Below are 20,123 nucleotides of genomic sequence, written 5' to 3'. Positions count from 1 at the left end.
CGCTTGCTTCACCAGCTTGTCAGCTGAAGTTGTAGTCTTCCTTGTGCCTTTCTCTTTTTCAAGGACGGATCTAAATTCACTGCTCCATCGGGAACCTTCTCGGACAGCTGTATAAATCCATGTTTGCTGCCCATGGCTACTCTATGGGGCAAAGCGTGGCATTCAGCCTGAAGAGAATCAGTACCTTAAGCCTGAGGGTGATGGAAAATGAATTAATCCATTCCTTCCTGACTCTATCTCTAATAGACAAATTTTACATGGGCACGCATTGGCCACTCAAGTCATTAGGACCGCCGCCAATCTCCAAGACTCCCGTGGAAGGTTTCTTTTCCTAAGGCTAGACTGGAATCCCTTCCTCTGGCACCTGATCACTCTCTGAACTGCGGGAAAGTCCCAATCGGGACTCCAGTTCAAGGAAAGTACCAACTCTAACCTTTGGTTGAGTATGGGAACCCCTTCTTAGGAGAATGGCTCCAGGATGCAATTGGGTAGAATGTCCCCCAGACCGGCGGAAAAATTCTTCACTGTTTTTCTCTGTTCTTTTATCTTTGGGACAATTCACCTGACACTTATGACTGCCAGGCATAATAGGGAAGGGATGCAATGCAGGGGGACCCCCCCCCCCGCCCATTGTCCCCTGTTGTAGGAACCCCACAGGCAGAATGGGTAAAATGCTGCCCTTGGTTCGGGAGATTTTCAAGGTAATGGACCCTTTTCCTTCCTCTCTCTTAAAGTGACAGTGACCATTTTTTTGGCTCCTTTTGAGCTTTGCAATAGAGAAACAAGGAAATCTTTAAAGTGTCAAAGGCTCCACTCCTGGGAGCCCCCTCTCTGGTTTCCTGGCCTGATCACCCCGGCGACCACGTGGGGTGCCCTCTCTTGGCGATTGACTCGTTAAGCATTTTAGGTGGCCTACTGAGTTGGTTATGAGGATAGGAGACCTGTGGTTTATTCTGTGAACTGTCCTGATGGTGTTGTGTGCCCCGGCACGGGAACTGCTGTGTGACCTCTATCTCGATAACCCTTGGGGAAGAGACCATGAGGGTGAGGCCTGATCTGTTTTCCTTTGTTCTCCAGGCCTTTGCCTCCTGCTTCCCTGCCTGGCTCACCTGTGCTGGCTCAGGGACTAAGTGCCCTGGGCTAAGTGGGATTTGACTAGATCTTATAACTATGTTGATGCCTGCAGTCAAGCACCTTTGCACCCTTTCTCTGGCCTTGTCAGTTGGACACCAGCCTTACTGCCTTAACCCAGAGACTCACCCCCTGGGTGCATTTTAACTAGTTGGAAATGCTTTCAGTTGGATGGGTTATGCCCCAGAAACTCCAGCTTGGAGAAAACTTGAGGAGTTTCTCTGTGCCTTTGTGATGTAGTTGGACAGGTATGTCAATCTAGAATGTCATTAAGTTAAACCCAGTAACTTAGATATATATAGAACACTTCATCCAAAAACAGCAGGTTACACATTCTTCTCAAGTGCACATGGAACATTCTCAAGGACTGACCATATTTTGGGAAACAAAGCAAGCATCAATAAATACAAGAGAGTTGAAATAATATCAAGCATCTTTTCTGATCATAATGCTATGAAACTAGAAATCAACTACAAGAAAAAAGCAGAGAAAGGTGCAAAAATGTGGAGACTAAACAACACGCTTCTGAACAAACAATGGATTATTGAAGAAATTAAAGAAGAAATCAAATATTATCTGGAGACAAATGAAAATGAGAACATGACATACCAAATCATTTGGGATGCAGCAAAAGCAGTCCTAAGAGGGAAATTCATTGCAATACAGGCTCACCTCACTAAACAAGAAAAAGCTCACATAAGCAACCTCAAACGACACCTAACAGAATTAGAAAAAGAAGAACAAACAAAGCCTGGAGTCAGTAGAAGGAGCGAAATAATAAAAATAAGAGCAGAAATAAACGATATTGAAACAAAAAAGACAGTAGAAAGGATCAATGAAACAAAGAGTTGGTTCTTTGAAAAAATTAACAAAATCGACAAACCCATAGCCAGACTCACCAAGAAAAGAAGAGAGAAATCTCAAATAAATAAATTAGGAATGAGAGAGGAGAAATCACAACAGATACCAATGAAATACAAGGGATCATAAGAGAATACTATGAAAAACTATATGCCAACAAATTGAACAACCTAGAAGAAATGGATAAATTCCTAGACTCCTACAACCTCCCCAACTGAATCAGGAAGAAATGGAGAATCTGAATAGGCCAATCACAAGTAAGGAAAGAGAAACAGTAATCAAAAACCTCCCCATAAATAAGAGTCCAGGACCAGACGGCTTCTCTGGAGAATTCTACCAAACCTTCAAAGAAGATTTAATACCTATCCTTCTCAAACTATTCCAGAAAATTGAGGAAGATGGAGCACTCCCTAACACATTCTATGAAGCCAACATCACCCTGATCCCCAAACCTGACAAGGACAACACAAAGAAGGAGATCTACAGGCCGATATCACTGATGAACATAGATGCAAAAATCCTCAACAAAATTCTGGCAAACCGAATACAGCAATACATCAAAAAGATTATACACCATGACCAAGTGGGTTTTATACCAGGGACACAGGGATGGTTCAACATCCGCAAATCAATCAACGTGATACACTACATTAACAAAACGAGAAACAAAAACCACATGATCATCTCAACAGATGCAGAGAAAGCATTTGACAAGATCCAACATCCATTTATGATAAAAACCCTCAATAAAACGGGTATAGAAGGAAAGTACCTCAACATAATAAAGGCCATATATGACAAACCCACAGCCAACATCATACTCAATGGACAAAAACTGAAAGCCATCCCTCTGAGGACAGGAACAAGACAACGGTGCCCACTTTCACCACTCCTATTCAACATAGTACTGGAGGTGTTGGCCAGAGCAATTCGGCAGGAAAAAGAAATAAAAGGAATCCAAATAGGTAATGAGAAGTAAAACTCTCGCTGTTTGCAGACGACATGATCTTATATATAGAAAACCCCAAAGAATCCATAGAAAAACTATTAGAAACAATCAACAACTACAGCAAAGTAGCAGGGTATAAAATCAACATACATAAATCAGTAGCATTTCTATACACTAACAATGAACTAACAGAAAAAGAACTCAAGAACTCAATACCATTCACAATCGCAACGAAAAGAATAAAATACCTTGGGATAAATTTAACCAAGGAAGTGAAGGATTTATACAATGAAAACTACAAGACTTTCTTGAAAGAAACTGACGATGACATAAAGAGATGGAAAGACATTCCATGCACATGGATTGGAAGAATAAACATAGTCAGATTGTCCATACTACCTAAAGCAATCTACAGATTCAATGCTATCCCAATCAGAATCCCAAGGACATTCTTTACAGAAATTGAACAAAGAATCCTAAAATTCATATGGGGCAACAAAAGACCACGAATTGCTAAAGCAATCCTGAGTAAGAAAAACAAAGCCGGAGGAATCACAATCCCCGATTTCAAAACATACTACAAAGCTACAGTGATCAAAACAGCATGGTACTGGTACAAAAACAGGTCCACAGATCAATGGAACAGAATTGAAAGCCCAGAGATAAAACCACACATCTACGGACAGCTAATCTTCGACAAAGGAGCAGAGGGCCTACATTGGAGAAAAGAAAGTCTCTTCAACAAATGGTGCTGAGAAAACTGGACAGCCACATGCAAAAGATTGAAAATTGACCATTCTTTTTCACCACACACCAAAATAAACTCAAAATGGATCAAAGACCTAAAGATTAGGCCTGAAACAATAAGTCTTCTAGAAGAGAATATAGGCAGTACACTCTTTGACATCAGTTTCAAAAGAATCTTTTCGGACACTATAACTCTCCAGTTGAGGGAAACAATAGAAAGAATAAACAAATGGGACTTCATTAGACTAAAGAGCTTCTTCAAGGCAAGGGAAAACAGGATTGAAACAAAAAAACAGCTCACTAATTGGGAAAAAATATTTACAAGCCACTTATCCGACAAAGGGTTAATCTCCATAATATACAAAGAACTCACACAACTTAACAACAAAAAAGCAAACAACCCGATCAAAAAATGGGCAGAGGACATGAACAGACATTTCTCAAAAGAAGATATAAATATGGACAATAGACACATGAAAAGATGTTCATCATCACTAATCATCAGGGAAATGCAAATCAAAACTACACTAAGATATCACCTTATACCCGTTAGATTGGCAAAAACATCCAAAACCAAGAGTGACAAATGTTGGAGAGGTTGTGGAGAAAAAGGATCCCTCATACACTGTTGGTAGGAATGCAAACTGGTACAGCCACTATGGAAAACAGTATGGAGATTTCTCAAAAAGTTAAAAATAGAAATACCCTATGACCCAGCCATCCCATTACTGGGTATCTATCCTAAGAACCTGAAATCAGAAATCCCAAGAGTCCCTTGCACCCCTATGTTCATCGCAGCATTATTTACAATAGCCAAGACGTGGAACCAACCCAAATGCCCAGAAACTGATGATTGGATAAAGAAGATATGGTATACATACACAATGGAATACTACTCAGCCATAAAACAGGACAAAATTGGCCCATTCGCAGTAACATGGATGGACCTCGAGGGTATTATGTTAAGCGAAATAAGCCAGACAGAGAAAGACGAACTCTATATGACTCCACTCATAGGTGGAAGTTAACATATTGACAAGGAGAACTGATCGGTGGTTACCAGGGAAAAGGGGGGGTGGGGGGAGGGCACAAAGGGGGAAAGTGGTGTACCCACAACATGACTAACAATAATGTACAACTGAAATCTCACAAGGTTGTAATCTACCATAATATTAATAATAAAAAAAAACACTCCTTAGAGTAAGGAAAAAAGAAGCATTACTATTTTTATATTATACATAGTAAAACCAACCCGGAGAAATTGAAAGACCTTCCTTAAGTCACACAGCTCTTCAGTTAGTAGTAATGCTGGTGCTAAATACTCCTCTACAAGCTGCCCAGGGGCTGTTATTTACAGATTATATCTTATTAAGGGAAAATTCACCTAAAGGATCTAACCTTGGAACTCAAATCTCTAAATATCACTTGAATTTTAAATGAAGATTTCCCAAACTTTTCATTTCTAATGGCTAAGAGCTTAGTTCTAAAAGTTAATGATATGATATAAACACTTGTTTATCAGGAAAATCTCGAAGACATTTTACTATGTGAGAAAGCTCATCAAAGAATTAAACAGCTCGTTAGTGAACGGAGTTTACTGCGTGTCAGATCACTGCCTGTGTGCTGTCAGTGCGATCAGCGCAAGGCTGCTGCTCACTACTCTTTTAGGTTCACTTCTTCCAAGGACTAGTAGATAGATATTTTAAAGATGAAACCAAACGTTTTATATCCTCCTGTGTACTTATCTTTATAAATTCCTAAACATTTTATAATTCATAAACATACCATAGATATTAAAACATTCATTCACATTCATATGCACACAATCTATGTATGAGTGTGTGTCTGCGCAAGAAAATAAGTGATTAATTTATGGTTGGTGTTTGAAAGAAGATCACCATTTAAAATAGAAACTGTTTCTAGTGTTTTGGTCTTACTTGGTCTTTGACAGGAAAGGACGAGAAGTATACACGGGACACCAAGGTGAAAGCACAAAACTGTACAGAACTTCTTGACTCAACAAATCTCAACTACTAGAAGTAGCAGTCAGCCTGCTGATGTTATGAAAAAGATCTTCATTCTAGAGATTTAAAAATTTTAAGTCTTACTCATTAAGACATAAGCAGTGTAGCTGACCCTAGATGGGATGAACTATCATTTTAAAGTAGTTTATTAAGGCTATTTATACTAAGATAATGTTTGGCTTGTGTTAAGTTGGAATTTTGTTATTTCTTTACATCACAGCATCTGTTTTGGTTAGGACAGAGCTAAATGATAAGCCCTTTCTTCTTTACACAGCAGGAAGGATTTTTCAACTTTTAAATTTCTGGGTAAGAAAAAGAAGAATGTAAGGCCAAATTTTATAGTCATTAAAAACAATTTTTGTGGTTAAACAAACCTCGACTTAGGCCATCTTGACAAGACGTCTGCCTGACATCCAAGTTCTCCACGGTCTCTCCCTTAGAGACCTCGCCAAGAGACGTTCTTCTCTCAAAGATGTTGTTGTTATTGTTCACTTGAGTCCCATTTTGCTTCAGTAGCCTGAACACCTCAGCTTCCAAATCTCTTATCTAACAAAGAAGAAATCCATCCATGAAACTCTAAACCAGCCTCCTCTCGAGGTACTAGGGAAAACTATCCTATGAGCACAAAACTCACCCGGACTTGCAGGCCTTGAACTTCCACAAGATGAGCTTTTTCCAAATCTTCTATTTTCTTTCTTTCCGCTTCCTGTCTTTTGATGAAATCAAGTTCTCTTAAGAAGAAAATAATAGATCTGATTGCATCAAACATTCACTAAATGAGGAAACATGAAAGTTCTTATCCGAATAAATAAACTGCACAGTGGAATAAATAACTGGACAGTTGTTTAAATAAGCGAGACTCAATCACAGAGTAAAGGTATATAGTAATGAAGGCAAAGAAAACATTTTTAATGGATCACAAAATAAATAAAAATACTTTGATTCTGCTTACTGTGATTTTCATTTGTAGCTCCTGATTCTAGAGCTCCTGCACATATTTAGATAGGAGCTAATGAACTAATGACTCACCTTGGGTAATTTAGTGGAGATAATTACATGTGAGGTAGATATAATTCAACGTTTACAAAGTCATTTACCTAATAAACTGATGGAACTAGATGGCAAGAGTTTAAAAAAGATAATTATAATAAGATTGCTTCCTTTGAACAACAGTGGAGAGGGGCTGGGTGGGTCAGCAATCACTTACACACCTCAGGATAATATGGGGAGAAGGAGAAAAATCTCCACTTTGAGAGCCTGGAATACAATATGCAAACTGAGCAAAATTTATTATAAAATTACCATATGAAATAAAGTTAGGTATGATATTTTTCGCAAGAAGAGTTAAAATAGTGATATATGAAATTTATGGTCACAAAGAGCAATTTCCCCCTTTTAAACAATAAACTTTACAGCAATCTCTTGTAAATATTAAAAATGTTATTTCCGTGATAGGAAATAATTGAGACATGGAGAACCTGACATATATGCTTAGCTTCTAAGGCTTGGCATGGAAAACCAGAAGAGGTCCTGGCACTACTTTTTACTGTTCTAGCTAGCCAGAAGTAACTGATGGAAAAAATCTGGTAAAAATCTTCCTGGTCAGTCTCCCTGAAATTACACCAAGAGCCCACAGATGGAAGCAAAGCGGCACGAGCTCAGCAAGAACTGCTGAAACTCAAAAGCAGAGTGTGGCGAGGGTCTCTCCCACTGCAGTGACCTGAGGCCCTTGGGATTCTCTCAACAGCTGAGAAAAGGAAAGCAGCAGGACAGAGGGTCTTGCTCGTCAATATTTACATGATCTGTAGGGGAAAATTCTGCAGTTATTGATTCTCAGAATAAAGACAGAAGCAACCTCATCAAGGCCCCAACTGCTGCTTTGCAACATACTATGTCCAACAGTCATTTTGCCTGACTTCAGCTGGGCTTCTTGCTTCCAACTCACAGAGATGCTTCAAAAAGGAAAGGTATTCAGGGGCTGGCCCTGTGGCCGAGTGGTTAAGTTCGTGCGCTCAGCTGCAGGTGGCCCAGTGTTTTGTTGGTTTGAATCCTGGGCGTGGACATGGCACTGCTCATCAAAACACGCTGAGGCAGCGTCCCACGTGCCACAACTAGAAGGACCCACAACAAAGAATATACAACTATGTACCAGGGGGCTTTGGGGAGAAAAAGGAAAAAAATAAAATCTTTAAAAAAAAAAAAAGGAAAGGTATTCAAATGTTTTAATAGTTACTATCAATGATTAACTATCAAAATAAATAAATAAAACAAAAGGTAACTGGTTGCCAAAAAGTTGTAAAATAAACAAAATATAATCTCATATGCAAAAGTGATAGAAGTGATTTCCAAAACTTAATGTCTATTTACGCTTTAAATATGCTTCCTAGAGGGATAACTCTGAGGTCATCTCTTCTATTCCAATAGATATTAGAAAATTACAGGATATAAACCTTCTTTAGACGCATACAACTATTCTTTAGTCATTAGAAGGTGCTTACTTTTGTTGAAAATCCTTGATCAATTTCTTTGCCTTGTTGTATTTCTTTTCCAAGGCCTGATACTGGCTTTGAGTCTCTTTGAGGTGTTCGTTCACTGTGTGGCATAACGTTTGAGCCTCGATCCAGTAGCTCTCCAACTTTAACATTCTTTCTTTATTCTCTTCTATATTCTGTTGGAGCTGGGTTTTTTCTAGTTCCCACCTCACTTTCTCATTTTCTGCTGCTTGCAGCTGGATAAAGCAAACGTCAAAGCAAGAATAATCTGGGTACTCCTGCAGCAAAAATCCCTCATATTTTTACAGCATGTTTTAGATTAAATTCCACTGTTACATATACTTAATCATCAAACAACTTGAGATAAGAAGAGCAAGTATTTCAACATTCAAAGATTATAAAATGGGGCCTTAAAAAGTAAAACGCTTTGTCCAAGGCCACACATCTGGTAAGTGATAAAACTTGAATTTGATTCCAACTCCCATGATCTTTCCATTACACCAGGTGGTCTGAAATTCTGTGAACAGTAAAAAATGTTTTAGAACTGGAGTGATTCTCTCTAATGAACTTCAACATGTTTTCTTTTAGAGTTTTTCTAACATAGAACTATGCGTAAAAGTTAACTAAAAAGAGAGGGAGAGACGCAAGCTGGGAAGGAGAGAGGTGCAGCCGCACAGTATGGCCTCATGGTTAAGAGGGGACTCTGCCGTCATTCACTTCGGATTTGAATCCACTTTGCCATTATTGCCCTTTAAACCTTAGGCAAGTAACTGAAGTTCTCTAAGACTCAACCGTATTATCTATCAAACAGAATTGTGACATAACACATCAGCATGCTTCAAAAGGTCCTTGGACAGAATAATCCAAAAAATGTTAGTTATTTTTACTTCGTTTTTATTCCTTTTGATAACATTATTACATCCTTTATTTCAACTGAATGAACAAGTCCATAGCTCATTATTTAGCTGGTCGTTTCCTAAATTTCTAGAGCCTTAAAAACCCCAATTTGCATAAAAGCATAAAAAATAGTTTAAGTTAAAATATAAATTATTGCTGAATTAATTTAAATCCTTCCAGTGGAACAGAAAGGCAGTTTCATGTGGTTTCTGTTTCCAAGGATTCTTAGATAGATGGTAGACTAGTCCAAGTCCCCTATTTCTATAGAAACTCAAGGCTGAGCCTTTAGGTGAGGGGTCAGAGGTTATTTATTCACAATAACTGCCTGACTTTTAAACTAGTGCTTCATCTATTTCATATGCCTCCTTTAAAGTTCAAAGGATGTAGAGTCATTATAAACTACCAATTTTCAAAATCTAAGACGTTCCAAAATCATACAGCATTCAGCAAATGGAAATATATATGTGTGTGTGTTTTTAAGTATATTTTAAACTAAATTCATTGGCAAAAGAGATTACAAAGTAAAAAATAATCAAAATATTTCAAAATTAGGAATTCTATTATCAAAATGGATATAAAGAGTCATAGAGTAAAGTAAGCTAATCTATGGAGGTTATATGCCAATATAATAATGAGAAAAAGATAAACTACTAATTTATGGCATTTTCTAAATTAAATGTTTATAGTCTAACATATAAGCTTTGTTAAAGCACTTACAATCACAGGGTAATCTTTTTCCCTGATTGTAACCAACAATCAAAAAAAATCTATTCTTCCATTCTGTGCCAAGAAACAATAGCAATTTAAAACAGGACTGGGTTTTTACTGCATCTTTTATTAAGCAATCTTTTGTACTCACAGTGTTTATTTACCAACCACTACTAATTTAAAAATTATTATTAAAAGAGCTTGGCTGACACCATGAATGATGTATAGACATGTTTTGACTAAAGAGCTACAGAGTTATTAGCTGAGAATACCATTTAACCAAAATAGCCTTGCTAATTCATCTCCATTTAAAACACACGGAAAAACCAAAATAAGTGTTCAACGTGAATAGGAAAACAGATTGTTAGTGGTGGGTGAGAAATTATGTCTTAATTTTTAAAAGACCATAAACAACAAACAATATTGTTTTAAAAGTCACTCCAAAGATATTTTCAAATCTTTAAAATTATATATTTGATAAAACTAGGCTCAGTTCTAGGAAATTACAAGTACTTTATTAGTTACCAATTTAAAACGTCCTTTTGAATTTTGTATTATTTCATATATAAACTAAAAATACATTCTCCCTTTTATCAAGATCTGTTCTTTTCCACAAATTTAAATAATGTGAACTAAGCTTGTCTAAAAATTTCCAATAGCATCTGGCACCTAAAATCAATTATTCATATATCAAATTTCACAATATTTAATTATTGGAAACTGGAATTTTTTCTACAAAAAATAATTAATGAGCTATGTTAAAATACATTGTTTCTGATGAATAAGTTAAAAATAAATGTGATTAAATCTATCTAAAATAAGACAAATAAAAAGACAGAGAGAAGTGTAATAGCTTGTGCTTAAGAAATTAGTGGTCTAACGCTATTCGCATGTTTGAACCATTAAAAATATTGACTCTCTGAGGAAAGTCGAGAGGGAACTGGCCACATTGTGAAAATATGTAAATGTGTATTTTTAAAATATTGTGCTCTTTCCACTGATGGGGTATAGTGGTGCTTATCCCCTCGGGGTATGGTTCTCACTAGCGGGTGTGTCTACATATCTAACACTGGAAATGAATCTCTCACATTTGTATTCTTTCAAATGCACAGGAACAAATCCTTTAGTCCTAGGGTTGAATTTATTCACGGCATAGAAAGTTTAAAAAAATACAATTCCAACACCACTCATTGGTGCTTACCTTGGTCTTCAATTTTTGAATCTCTGCTTCTGTAACTGCGTGCTTGATTTGCAACTGAAAATTGAACAGAAAGAAAAAAATATGAACTAAGAAAGTGTATGTATATTTTTAAAGCCTCAGAATACTTTATTACACAGCAGAAGGCCTAGGAAAGTGCTGCAGTGCAGCAGGTTGTAAATTAAAACGCCTAGTGTGTAAAATGACTCACTTGGTGCGGACTAATTAAACACACGGTTTATGGCCCATACTTCCTGATATCAGATTAGGTTACGAATTTAATTGCTCAGGGACCAAAGAGAAACAAACACATTTTCTTGCCCTCTTTGCAGCTCTTCCTTTATGATTCGAGCGCCAAGGAATTTCCTTGTAGTCTTGTGGATTAACAGTTTAAGCAGGCAAGTCAGCAAGCGGCTGTGTGAAGATTCGATTCCAAACCTGGAAGAAAGGTGGCGCTATGGTTCCGTGAGTCACACGAGGCTGAGCAGCTCTTACAGCTCAGGCGGCTGCAAAGCGGGAGAGGGTGAGGCAGTTCCACAGCGAAATCTGTTTTTTTTTTTAATTGCAAGAAAGGTGCAGATTGAGATTTCTGTCCTCCAAAGGATCTATTCCTATTGAGGAGCTAGAGCCCCAGGAGCTTCAGCTACTGTTTATTACCATAAGAACCACCATTTACATGTTTGTTTTGCTTCTCCCCTCCCCCTACTTTGTTTCCTCTGTCACGGAAGATCATCATTCATTTCCTTAAGGGATAAATAAATACACCAAAATTTAAGGAAAACAATTTATGCATTGACAGTCTCTTCTCTGAAATCCTTAGGGCCAGATGTTTTTGGAATTCAGAATTCTTTTAATTTGAGAAAGGTAGGAAGATGCATTTTCCACAAATTGTGTATCACCCACAGCAGCATCTGCAGGGGTATTCTGCAAGCAAATGCAGGAAGGTTTTGGCCACCAAACATATGAATATTCTCACTAAGTGAGGTATATAAAGACTATAAGTGTCCTATCAGTTTTGGTCAGGTTTACCACCAAATGAGTTTGCCACAAAATTATTTTTAAAAACTGTTTTCAGAGCATTTTGGATTTAGGATTGTACAAGAGGGTCTGTAAACTTCTCATATTCCTGTAATTAAATAAGTCTAAGGTTTTCTTCTCAGAAAAAGTCAGTCAGTAGGCCGATGGGAGGATAGAAACACAAACCTTTGGAGGTCATAGCACCTCATAAACCCCAGCTTCCTCTTTGGTTTGCAATCTGCACTTTCTCGGTTTTGACCCAGCTCGCAGCGGCATATGGGAAGGATGAAGAGGGAAACAAGGCAGAACCAAAGACAGGCTCATTCCATGAATAAAAGCCCAGAAGCTGAGAGCCCCCAAGCTCCTGGTAACATGCTCCTTCCTTGATGCTTTCAGGTCTCGTGTTCTGTTGAAGGGCTGGCGTCCGCGCTGCGGCAGCTCTGCTACTGCTCTAGGTCCTGAGCGGTGATCTTGAAACTGTTTTAAATTTGATTCTTCCAGCTCACATCACTTATCTTACTTTCCCACTTTCAGATCTGGTCACTCTTGCAGTCTTGCTGATTCGGCTCTTGCTTCTTTCAGCCTTATTGGTTCCTAGGGGCTTCCGGCTCTAAGAGTCTCTAGAGAGGAAGTACCCTCTACGCAACTGTCATTCTTCTATGAGGCCCAAACAAGCACTTCTGAGTTTCTCACCATAGCCCTAGTGGTACAACACTTAACTTACCTGCTTTAGCAGATGCTCAGAGCACCAGTGTACCTGGCAAGTGCTGCTCCAAATTCATGGTAACTCCCTTCCACCTCACTGATGAGGTCTGTGCTCAGCCAGAGTGCTAGAATGGATGAATATTTTGAGACCCGCCAATGCCAGGCAACTCAGCCTGATATGCTCAGATGTCCACATGGATACTTCAACTATGGGCCCTGCAGTGAACACACTACTGCAGAGTCACAGATCCTTCACTTCTGGTCTCACTTTGGACATGGGAAACTAGGGCTCAGAGACAAAAACTGACCTGGTCTAGTTCTCACGGTGAATCACTGTTAAAACCAGGAGGAGAACCTGGATCTTTTGGTTCCTGATCCAGTGCCATTTCCTTTAGAATAGTAAGGATTCACTCAACAGGCATTTATTGAAGAGTTGCTATGTGCAAGGTGCTGTGAAGACAACTCTTCCTCCTTGTAACATCTATTAGTGCTAATCTCCCCCACCAATATAAAGTAATAAACTAAAAATGGAAAAACACTTACATGTTAGACATGAAACATTATTTTTATATATGTATAAATATGCACACACATACACATATATACATTTATGGCTATAAGGAATTATTTTCCATGGAGATCTTGTATTTCAGTATGAACACACTCAGGCATCCAGCAAATCCATGTGCCTAGGTGATTTTGGAGTAGCTGCAATTGTTATTGACAAGAAAATCGACTCCTTGCTCTTTCTACCATGTGCCAAGTGTAAAGAGTAGTTGTTATTAGACTGTTTGAATTCATCTCAGGGCTACCACATACTAGCTATGTGACACTGGAAAATTACTTAAACTCTCCTACCTTCGCTTTCCTCACAGGTAAAATGCAGTTCCTCATAGATCATACCCTTCCTTATTGGAAGATTCAATGAGATGACCTATGTAAAGCTTTAACAGTGGCTAGCGTAGAATAAGCCCTCTATAAAGTTAGTCAAGACTGAGAAAGAATGATCTGAAGAACTCAAATATGATTACTCCAACTCCATTTCCCAGTTGAAAGTGCTAAATGCTGTGAAATGTCACACCTGAAATAAAACGAACGGCTCTAGTTCTATTTGAAGAGTAGCAAGAAATCAAAAGGGCAGATTTTCTGATGAACATGCAACTGTGGGGAAGTGCCAGATTCTTCTTCCTCAGTGGCGAAGCCCCCGTAGGGGAACCAAGCATACAGCAGGCAACTTGTTGGGCCTTTGGATTTCTTTGCTCAGAACACCATGAGCACTCCCAAGCTGCTTCTCCGGGCCCTGGTTTCCCACATGAGAAACAAGAGGGCTAAATGGGAGGAACTCCAAGGCCCTTGCAAGTACTACAGGTGTGATGTTTATGAAAGGAAGAGCCTGGAGAAGGTTGTCATGGTTGCAGAGGCTAGAAATTTCTGTCCCAAGCCAGCATTTTCATTCCTATGAATGCATATGCTGGACTAATCCACCGACATGTGGGACAAACTTTGGTAAAGCTGTTAAACAGCCAAGTTGATCTTCAGTTATCCCACCCCTTCTATCTCACCGAACTGGATAACAGAAGAGAGCTGACCTCATTAGTAGTGAGGTGAGAACACTGACAAAAGCTTAGAAGGTTACTGAGTACAGTCAGATTCCTTAGGCACAGCAAAGAAGAATGAAGTGAGTCAATTCAGAGCTCATTCAGAAGATGGACAAAAGTTTTAGTGCAACGTTTTCTTAGTACTCATAAGGCCTGAAGTTATAGATATGTGACTGTTTTAATCCTATATGCACATTAAGAGAATTTCTATAAATCCATCACTATTAACAGGAAAAGCATCAAAAATAAACTAACTGGGGCCGCCCCCGTGGCTGAGTGGTTACGTTCGAACACTCCTCTTTGGCAGCCCAGGGTTTCGCCAGTTTGGATCCTGGGCGCAGACATGGCACCGCTCATTAGGCCACGCTGAGGCGGTGTCCCACATAGCACAACCAGAGGCACTCATGACTAGAATATACAACTATGTACTTGGGGGCTTTAGGGAACAGAAGAAGGAAAAAACAAAAAGAAGACTGCCAACAGATGTTAGCTCAGGTACCAACCTGTAAAAATTTAAAAAATTGAGAAAAACTAACTGAACCCTTCCATTTTATATAGGAAGAAACTGTGTTTCAGGAGCTTAAGCTGCAGAGCTAGCAAGTGTCAAAGCCAGGTTTTACAAACCTCAGCCCATGGTTCTTTCCAGTAATAGTAAATTTCTTACATTTGTAGGACTGTTTATCATCTTCATCATCTCCTTTATCAGGGCAAACGAGTCTGTGAGGGAAGCAGGACAGGCACTGCCAACCTCACGGTTCAGATGGGGAAAGAGGCTCAGAGGAGGTAGGTGCTTCTTCAAGTTCCCAGTAGAAGCAGGTGGTGGAGTGGAAACTCTCCGAGGTCTGACTCCCCCTAGCTCTGTTCCTCCCTTTACCATGCGTCTAATCTGAACCAGCTTTGGGATACATTTTTCATTTAATCCTCACAAAAACCCTGAGGCATATGTATGTCATCATTGTCACCTCCCAGATGAGAAAGTATTGCTCCGACTGGAAACCATGGATTACTTCAGATAGTCTCTGAGTTTTCTGACACTAAATACAAAATGATGCTCAGTCAGCTGCTACTGTTCATGGGACTTAGGAAGAAACATCTCCATTATTCAACCAGCATTTAGTGAATGATACTGTGTGTGATGTGTTAGTCATAGTGAGGATACAAGAACAGGACATGGAATCTAACTTGAGAACACTTACTACAGAGAGATTAATAAATACAACCTCCCGAGAGAAGGGCCCAGACCATCCCGAGAGAAATGTCAAAGGAAAGCTGCTCCTAGATGGCCTGATTAGTCTTACTCCTATAGCCAGGTCAGATGCCCTTTGGCTTTGGCCTATTTGTCATAATCCCAACTGTGGACCTACCTTCTAGACAGAGTGGACATGATGGGCCCAAGATACCTCCATTTCATGAGGGAGAGAAAATTGCTTTTCAAAGAGGTGAAGCGACTTGACAAAAGAAGTACAGTTGGTAAAAGGTTGGGTTTTCTTATTCTACAGTAGTTCTGCATCCACATGTTTAATAACCTTTCCAATCAAAGTACAGGTCCAAGGCTTTGCACATCACCCCCCTGAGACTGGTCGGGCTGACTGACTGCATGGAGAGGAGGTCAAGAGGATTGGTTAATAGAAACAGAGCCTGAAATACCTGCTGGAACTTTTAGGTTTCAGAGAATCTGGGCTTGGAGAAAAAGATTTGGGAAGGGAGGATACAAACAAAATTGCGGGTCTCTGTTAACTTATAAGACCAATCTCTTCATCTCTTCTACCATCTTTAACATGAATACTATGGATATCTACCCCAGGATTACAGCACAAACAAACATATGCCTTCCTACAGAGAACAGTACCTTTCATCTAACATTTTGCATTATTTTCTGTTTCTTTATTTCAAAAAGATGAACACAGAACATGTACTCATATCATTAAATCAATATAATCCAAATATAACTATGCTTGAAATAGAAATATCCTTATGCAGAAACGTAAGTACTAAGATTGAACTTTTGGACTCTCTACTTATCCTGTGGAAACATGGAAAACATTTTTCTTTAAAAAGTAAAAAATATTGGGGCTAGCCCCGTGGCCGAGTGATTAAGTTCACGCGCTCCGCTGCAGGCGGCCCAGTGCTTCGTTGGTTCGAATCCTGGGCGCAGACATGGCACCGCTCATCAAACCACGCTGAGGCAGCGTCCCACATACCACAACTAGAAGGACCCACAACGAAGAATATACAACTATGTACTGGGGGGCTTTGGGGAGAAAAAGGAAAAAATAAAAAATAAATAAAAAATAAAAAAAAATAAAAAATATTATCTTTGCAGGGAAGATTTTAAGAGAGCTCTAGTACTAAAGATTTTAGAATCAGATAGCAACATTCTCTGCTCTTACTTTACAAGGGCAAAATAATAACTGAATATTTGCATAGAATTTTATAAAGTGGTTTCAGCACTGGAATCAGAATTTTTATAATTATCTTTGTGAGAATTTGATTGAAGTCTGTCTTACCCATGACAGTGCAAGGTCCACAAACGAAGGAATTAGAGCTGTTTCCGCCCATACTTTGATGGTGTTAAAATGAAGCTATGTCATATATTTTTATAATTTCCACTCAAGGCTCTATATATGGTCCCTATCTTTATGTGCACAAAAGTGTTTTTTTTCAGGGAACAGTTTCTGCAAAATTAGCTGAAATCAGCTGATTAAATGATATCACAATCTAATCTGAATGAGAACACTAATTGCAGCATATGTAGCATAGGGCGAGATACTCCAACAAGGTCACTCTCTAAGTAGGTACTCACTGATTATTAATAAGTTAAGGTGCTGGATGTAGGTGACATCCTGTAATTACAGTTCCTTTTTAAATTCATATCTGTTTACTGCTAAGGAGGTAAGATTTTACAGCTTCTCTACATGTTAAAGGAAATTTCCATGAAGACAATTTTATTTTATTATCTAATGCATTTATAACTTTTTCTACATTATTTTTCATAGATTCTCTATGACTTAAATAAGTAAAATAACACAAATTTTAGACTCCATTTTTTCTTCAAGACAAATGTAGAACTGTTTGTACTGAGTGCTAACTCCCATGCCTCCTGAAGAGAAGTGGCAGAAGGGAAACACCGGATAGGTAGTTTAAATGAAACCTGGCCCTCGGTTTCCGATTCAGCCCCTTCCTACTTCCCACTAAGTTTTCAGTGAAATCACATCAAAAAAGAAAATCTTAAAACCAAATGGACACTAAAACTAAAAACAACTGTTACTAGAATGTGAAAGAGTCATGAGGTTGAATTAAGAAAACCTAACCAAGCCTCACTCCAGAGATAGGAGATGCTCTGTGTCACCCTCACTGCTGAGTCTGTCCAATCAGAAAGTTCGGCAACCTCTACTGTTTTTCCCAGGAACTATCCTCAAACCAGGTTTTCTAACTCTTTTAGTATTCCATATTCATTCAGAATGCAACTAGTATACTAGAATAGGAAAAGAATGCAGGAAGGTGGCTGACAGTGGCGCACTGCATACTTCCAGCTGCAGGAGAGCAATCTAGTCACGGGCGGTCGCAGTAAGTGCTTTGATAGCAGGGAATAATCTTTTCTCTTCTTCTTTAACTTAGAGAACCTAGTGGCGAGATTTGGAATTATCTCACCTTAGCACAAAGAACTGTACTAGATGGTAGACTGCCAGAAAATAGCAACCAGCTAGATACTAGGCACATAGATATGTCCTCCTGATGCAGATCTAGAAATGGGATTCATATAAAAAAATGGATAACTGCTCACTAACATCAAATACAAAAAGGGTTTTGTCTCATTTCAAGATAAAGGAGAAAAAGGCAAAATTGAGCCTATTAATAAATACTTGAGTTCAAGATAAAGAGACTATCAACTTGAAAACTCATGTAAGGAAACCTGTGAAAATGATGCTAACCCATAAGTAAAAAGATATTTTAAGGTAACTCTATGGAATAACAGGATGAAGAAAAAGTGAGAAAGCATGAGGAATGGATAGAGAGTAAGGAAACTAAAAATTTAATAAGAGAATTTAAGTCATGTTTGAGGTGCCAAAGAGCATAAATGAATTTGAAGTTAAAAGCATATTTAATGCAGGGCCGGCCCGGTGGCGCAGCAGTTAAGTTCGCACGTTCCGCTTCTCAGCGGCCCAGGTTTCGCCAGTTCGGATCCCGGGTGTGGACATGGCATCGCTTGGCACACCATGCTGTGGTAGGCGTCCCACATATAAAGCAGAGGAAGATGTGCACAGATGTTAGCTCAGGGCCAGGCTTCCTCAGTAGAGGAGGACTGGCAGTAGTTAGCTCAGGGATAATTTTCCTCAAAAAAAAAAAAAAGGTATATTTAATGCTACAGTAAATGGAATCATTGATATGAGAGGACACATTTGAGAACAATCTCAGACGTAGAAAAAATAGAAAAGGAAATATGAAAAAGATAATTAACACTGAAGACAAAGTGACCCTAGAAAAGAAACAGAAAAAAATAACAAAAACTGAGAAAGATATTCATGGACTAAAACAAAAACAAAACACAACACAAACATAAAAGATGGAAAGATGATTAGAAGAAAAAATATCAATGAAAGGAGGCCTCTTTCAAGAAATTGTGATAAAAATTTTAAAGTACAAGGCTAACACAATACGAGCATCCAAATGCCAGGCTGGCATTAGACTTTTCCTTTCCAATATGCAATGCTAGCTTAAAACAGTGAAGTTTGCCCTACAACATTTTCAGGAAAAAAGGCTGTGAATCAAAATATTAAACCCAGCTAATTATCATTCCTATGTCACAATAATTAGAATGTTCCATTCTCAATGTGGGAAGCTCATGAAAACTGTATCCTCCATGAATACTTGATAAATTACTGAAAGATATACTCTGAGTAATGAGGAAAAATCCAGAATCTAAGAATTAATGTGGAAATTCTGGTGGAAAGGGAATAATTGTCGAAACTGAGTAAGCTGAAAGCGCAACTATTTGTTGTACATATTATTATAAAGCTAACTGAGAACACAAGTTTTAAAAAATGTGGTAACTAAATTTTAACAATAACCTTGTCTTAGAAAGCAAGATTGTATCAAATACTTCTACATAAAACATTCAAATGGTATTTTGTTCTTAATTTTAAAGATTACAGAAATAGAGAATACTTCTTAAAAACTTGAAGATAATCCTTAGTAAAAACCACTAACTATAAAAGAAGCATAAAGCATAAAATGAAACGAGTTCAAATAGACCTTGAATCATTATAACAATAAATTTAAGTTGCTAAATTTTCTTATTAAAAGGTACAGACTTCAAGATAACATTTTAAAAATTTACAATAAAACAAAGTGCTGCAATTAAGTTTATGTTGAAAGTAGGTACACACATACACCTATGTGTGTTTATCCAGCAACTACAAACAAAATAGCGGTAAGATTACTAACATAAGACAAAGAATACTTAAAAATAAAAAATCTTTGTCATATTATATGTGCTTTCAATATAGAATTGAAATAAATAATCAAAGCTATTAGACACAAAATACAATCATGAGATGTAATTTTACTATATGGCTCTCAATGTACAAGGTTAAATAGGAAAAATGAATAAGGATACAGAAGACATAAAATACAAAATATCACTTTTATCACAAATATTCATATTAATCCATAATAAAAGCACCACTTTCAAAAAAATATTAAAACTTGTAAAGATAATACTATCTGACCAAAATGTAACAAGACATTAATTAATCATTTAAAAGTTATAAATTAAAAACTGTTTTCTCAATTATT

At 38.1% G+C, this 20,123-nt stretch overlaps 1 protein-coding gene across 25 annotated transcripts in view; it reads right to left on the bottom strand.

Moving 5' to 3' along the window:
- The window catches only part of PPP1R9A (protein phosphatase 1 regulatory subunit 9A), a 314,401-nt gene that overhangs the window by 52,728 nt on the left and 241,550 nt on the right, over positions 1-20,123 (bottom strand). For all 25 annotated transcript variants that reach the window (XR_011503130.1, XR_011503129.1, XM_014853332.3 and 22 more), the window contains 4 exons: positions 11,011-11,064; positions 8,211-8,440; positions 6,347-6,443; positions 6,087-6,258 (listed from right to left, as the gene is read on the bottom strand). Coding sequence is in view for 23 of the 25 variants with exons in the window: in XM_014853332.3 (XP_014708818.3) it covers positions 6,087-6,258; positions 6,347-6,443; positions 8,211-8,440; positions 11,011-11,064 (553 nt within the window). In the remaining 2 variants the exon portion in view is untranslated. The remainder of the gene's footprint in view (positions 1-6,086; positions 6,259-6,346; positions 6,444-8,210; positions 8,441-11,010; positions 11,065-20,123) is intronic.

The sequence above is a fragment of the Equus asinus genome, chromosome 1 (genome assembly GCF_041296235.1).
Source record: "Equus asinus isolate D_3611 breed Donkey chromosome 1, EquAss-T2T_v2, whole genome shotgun sequence".
NCBI lineage: Eukaryota > Metazoa > Chordata > Mammalia > Perissodactyla > Equidae > Equus > Equus asinus.
The sequence above is the reverse complement of the archived record's forward strand: the minus strand, read 5'-3'. Positions and strand labels throughout refer to the sequence as shown.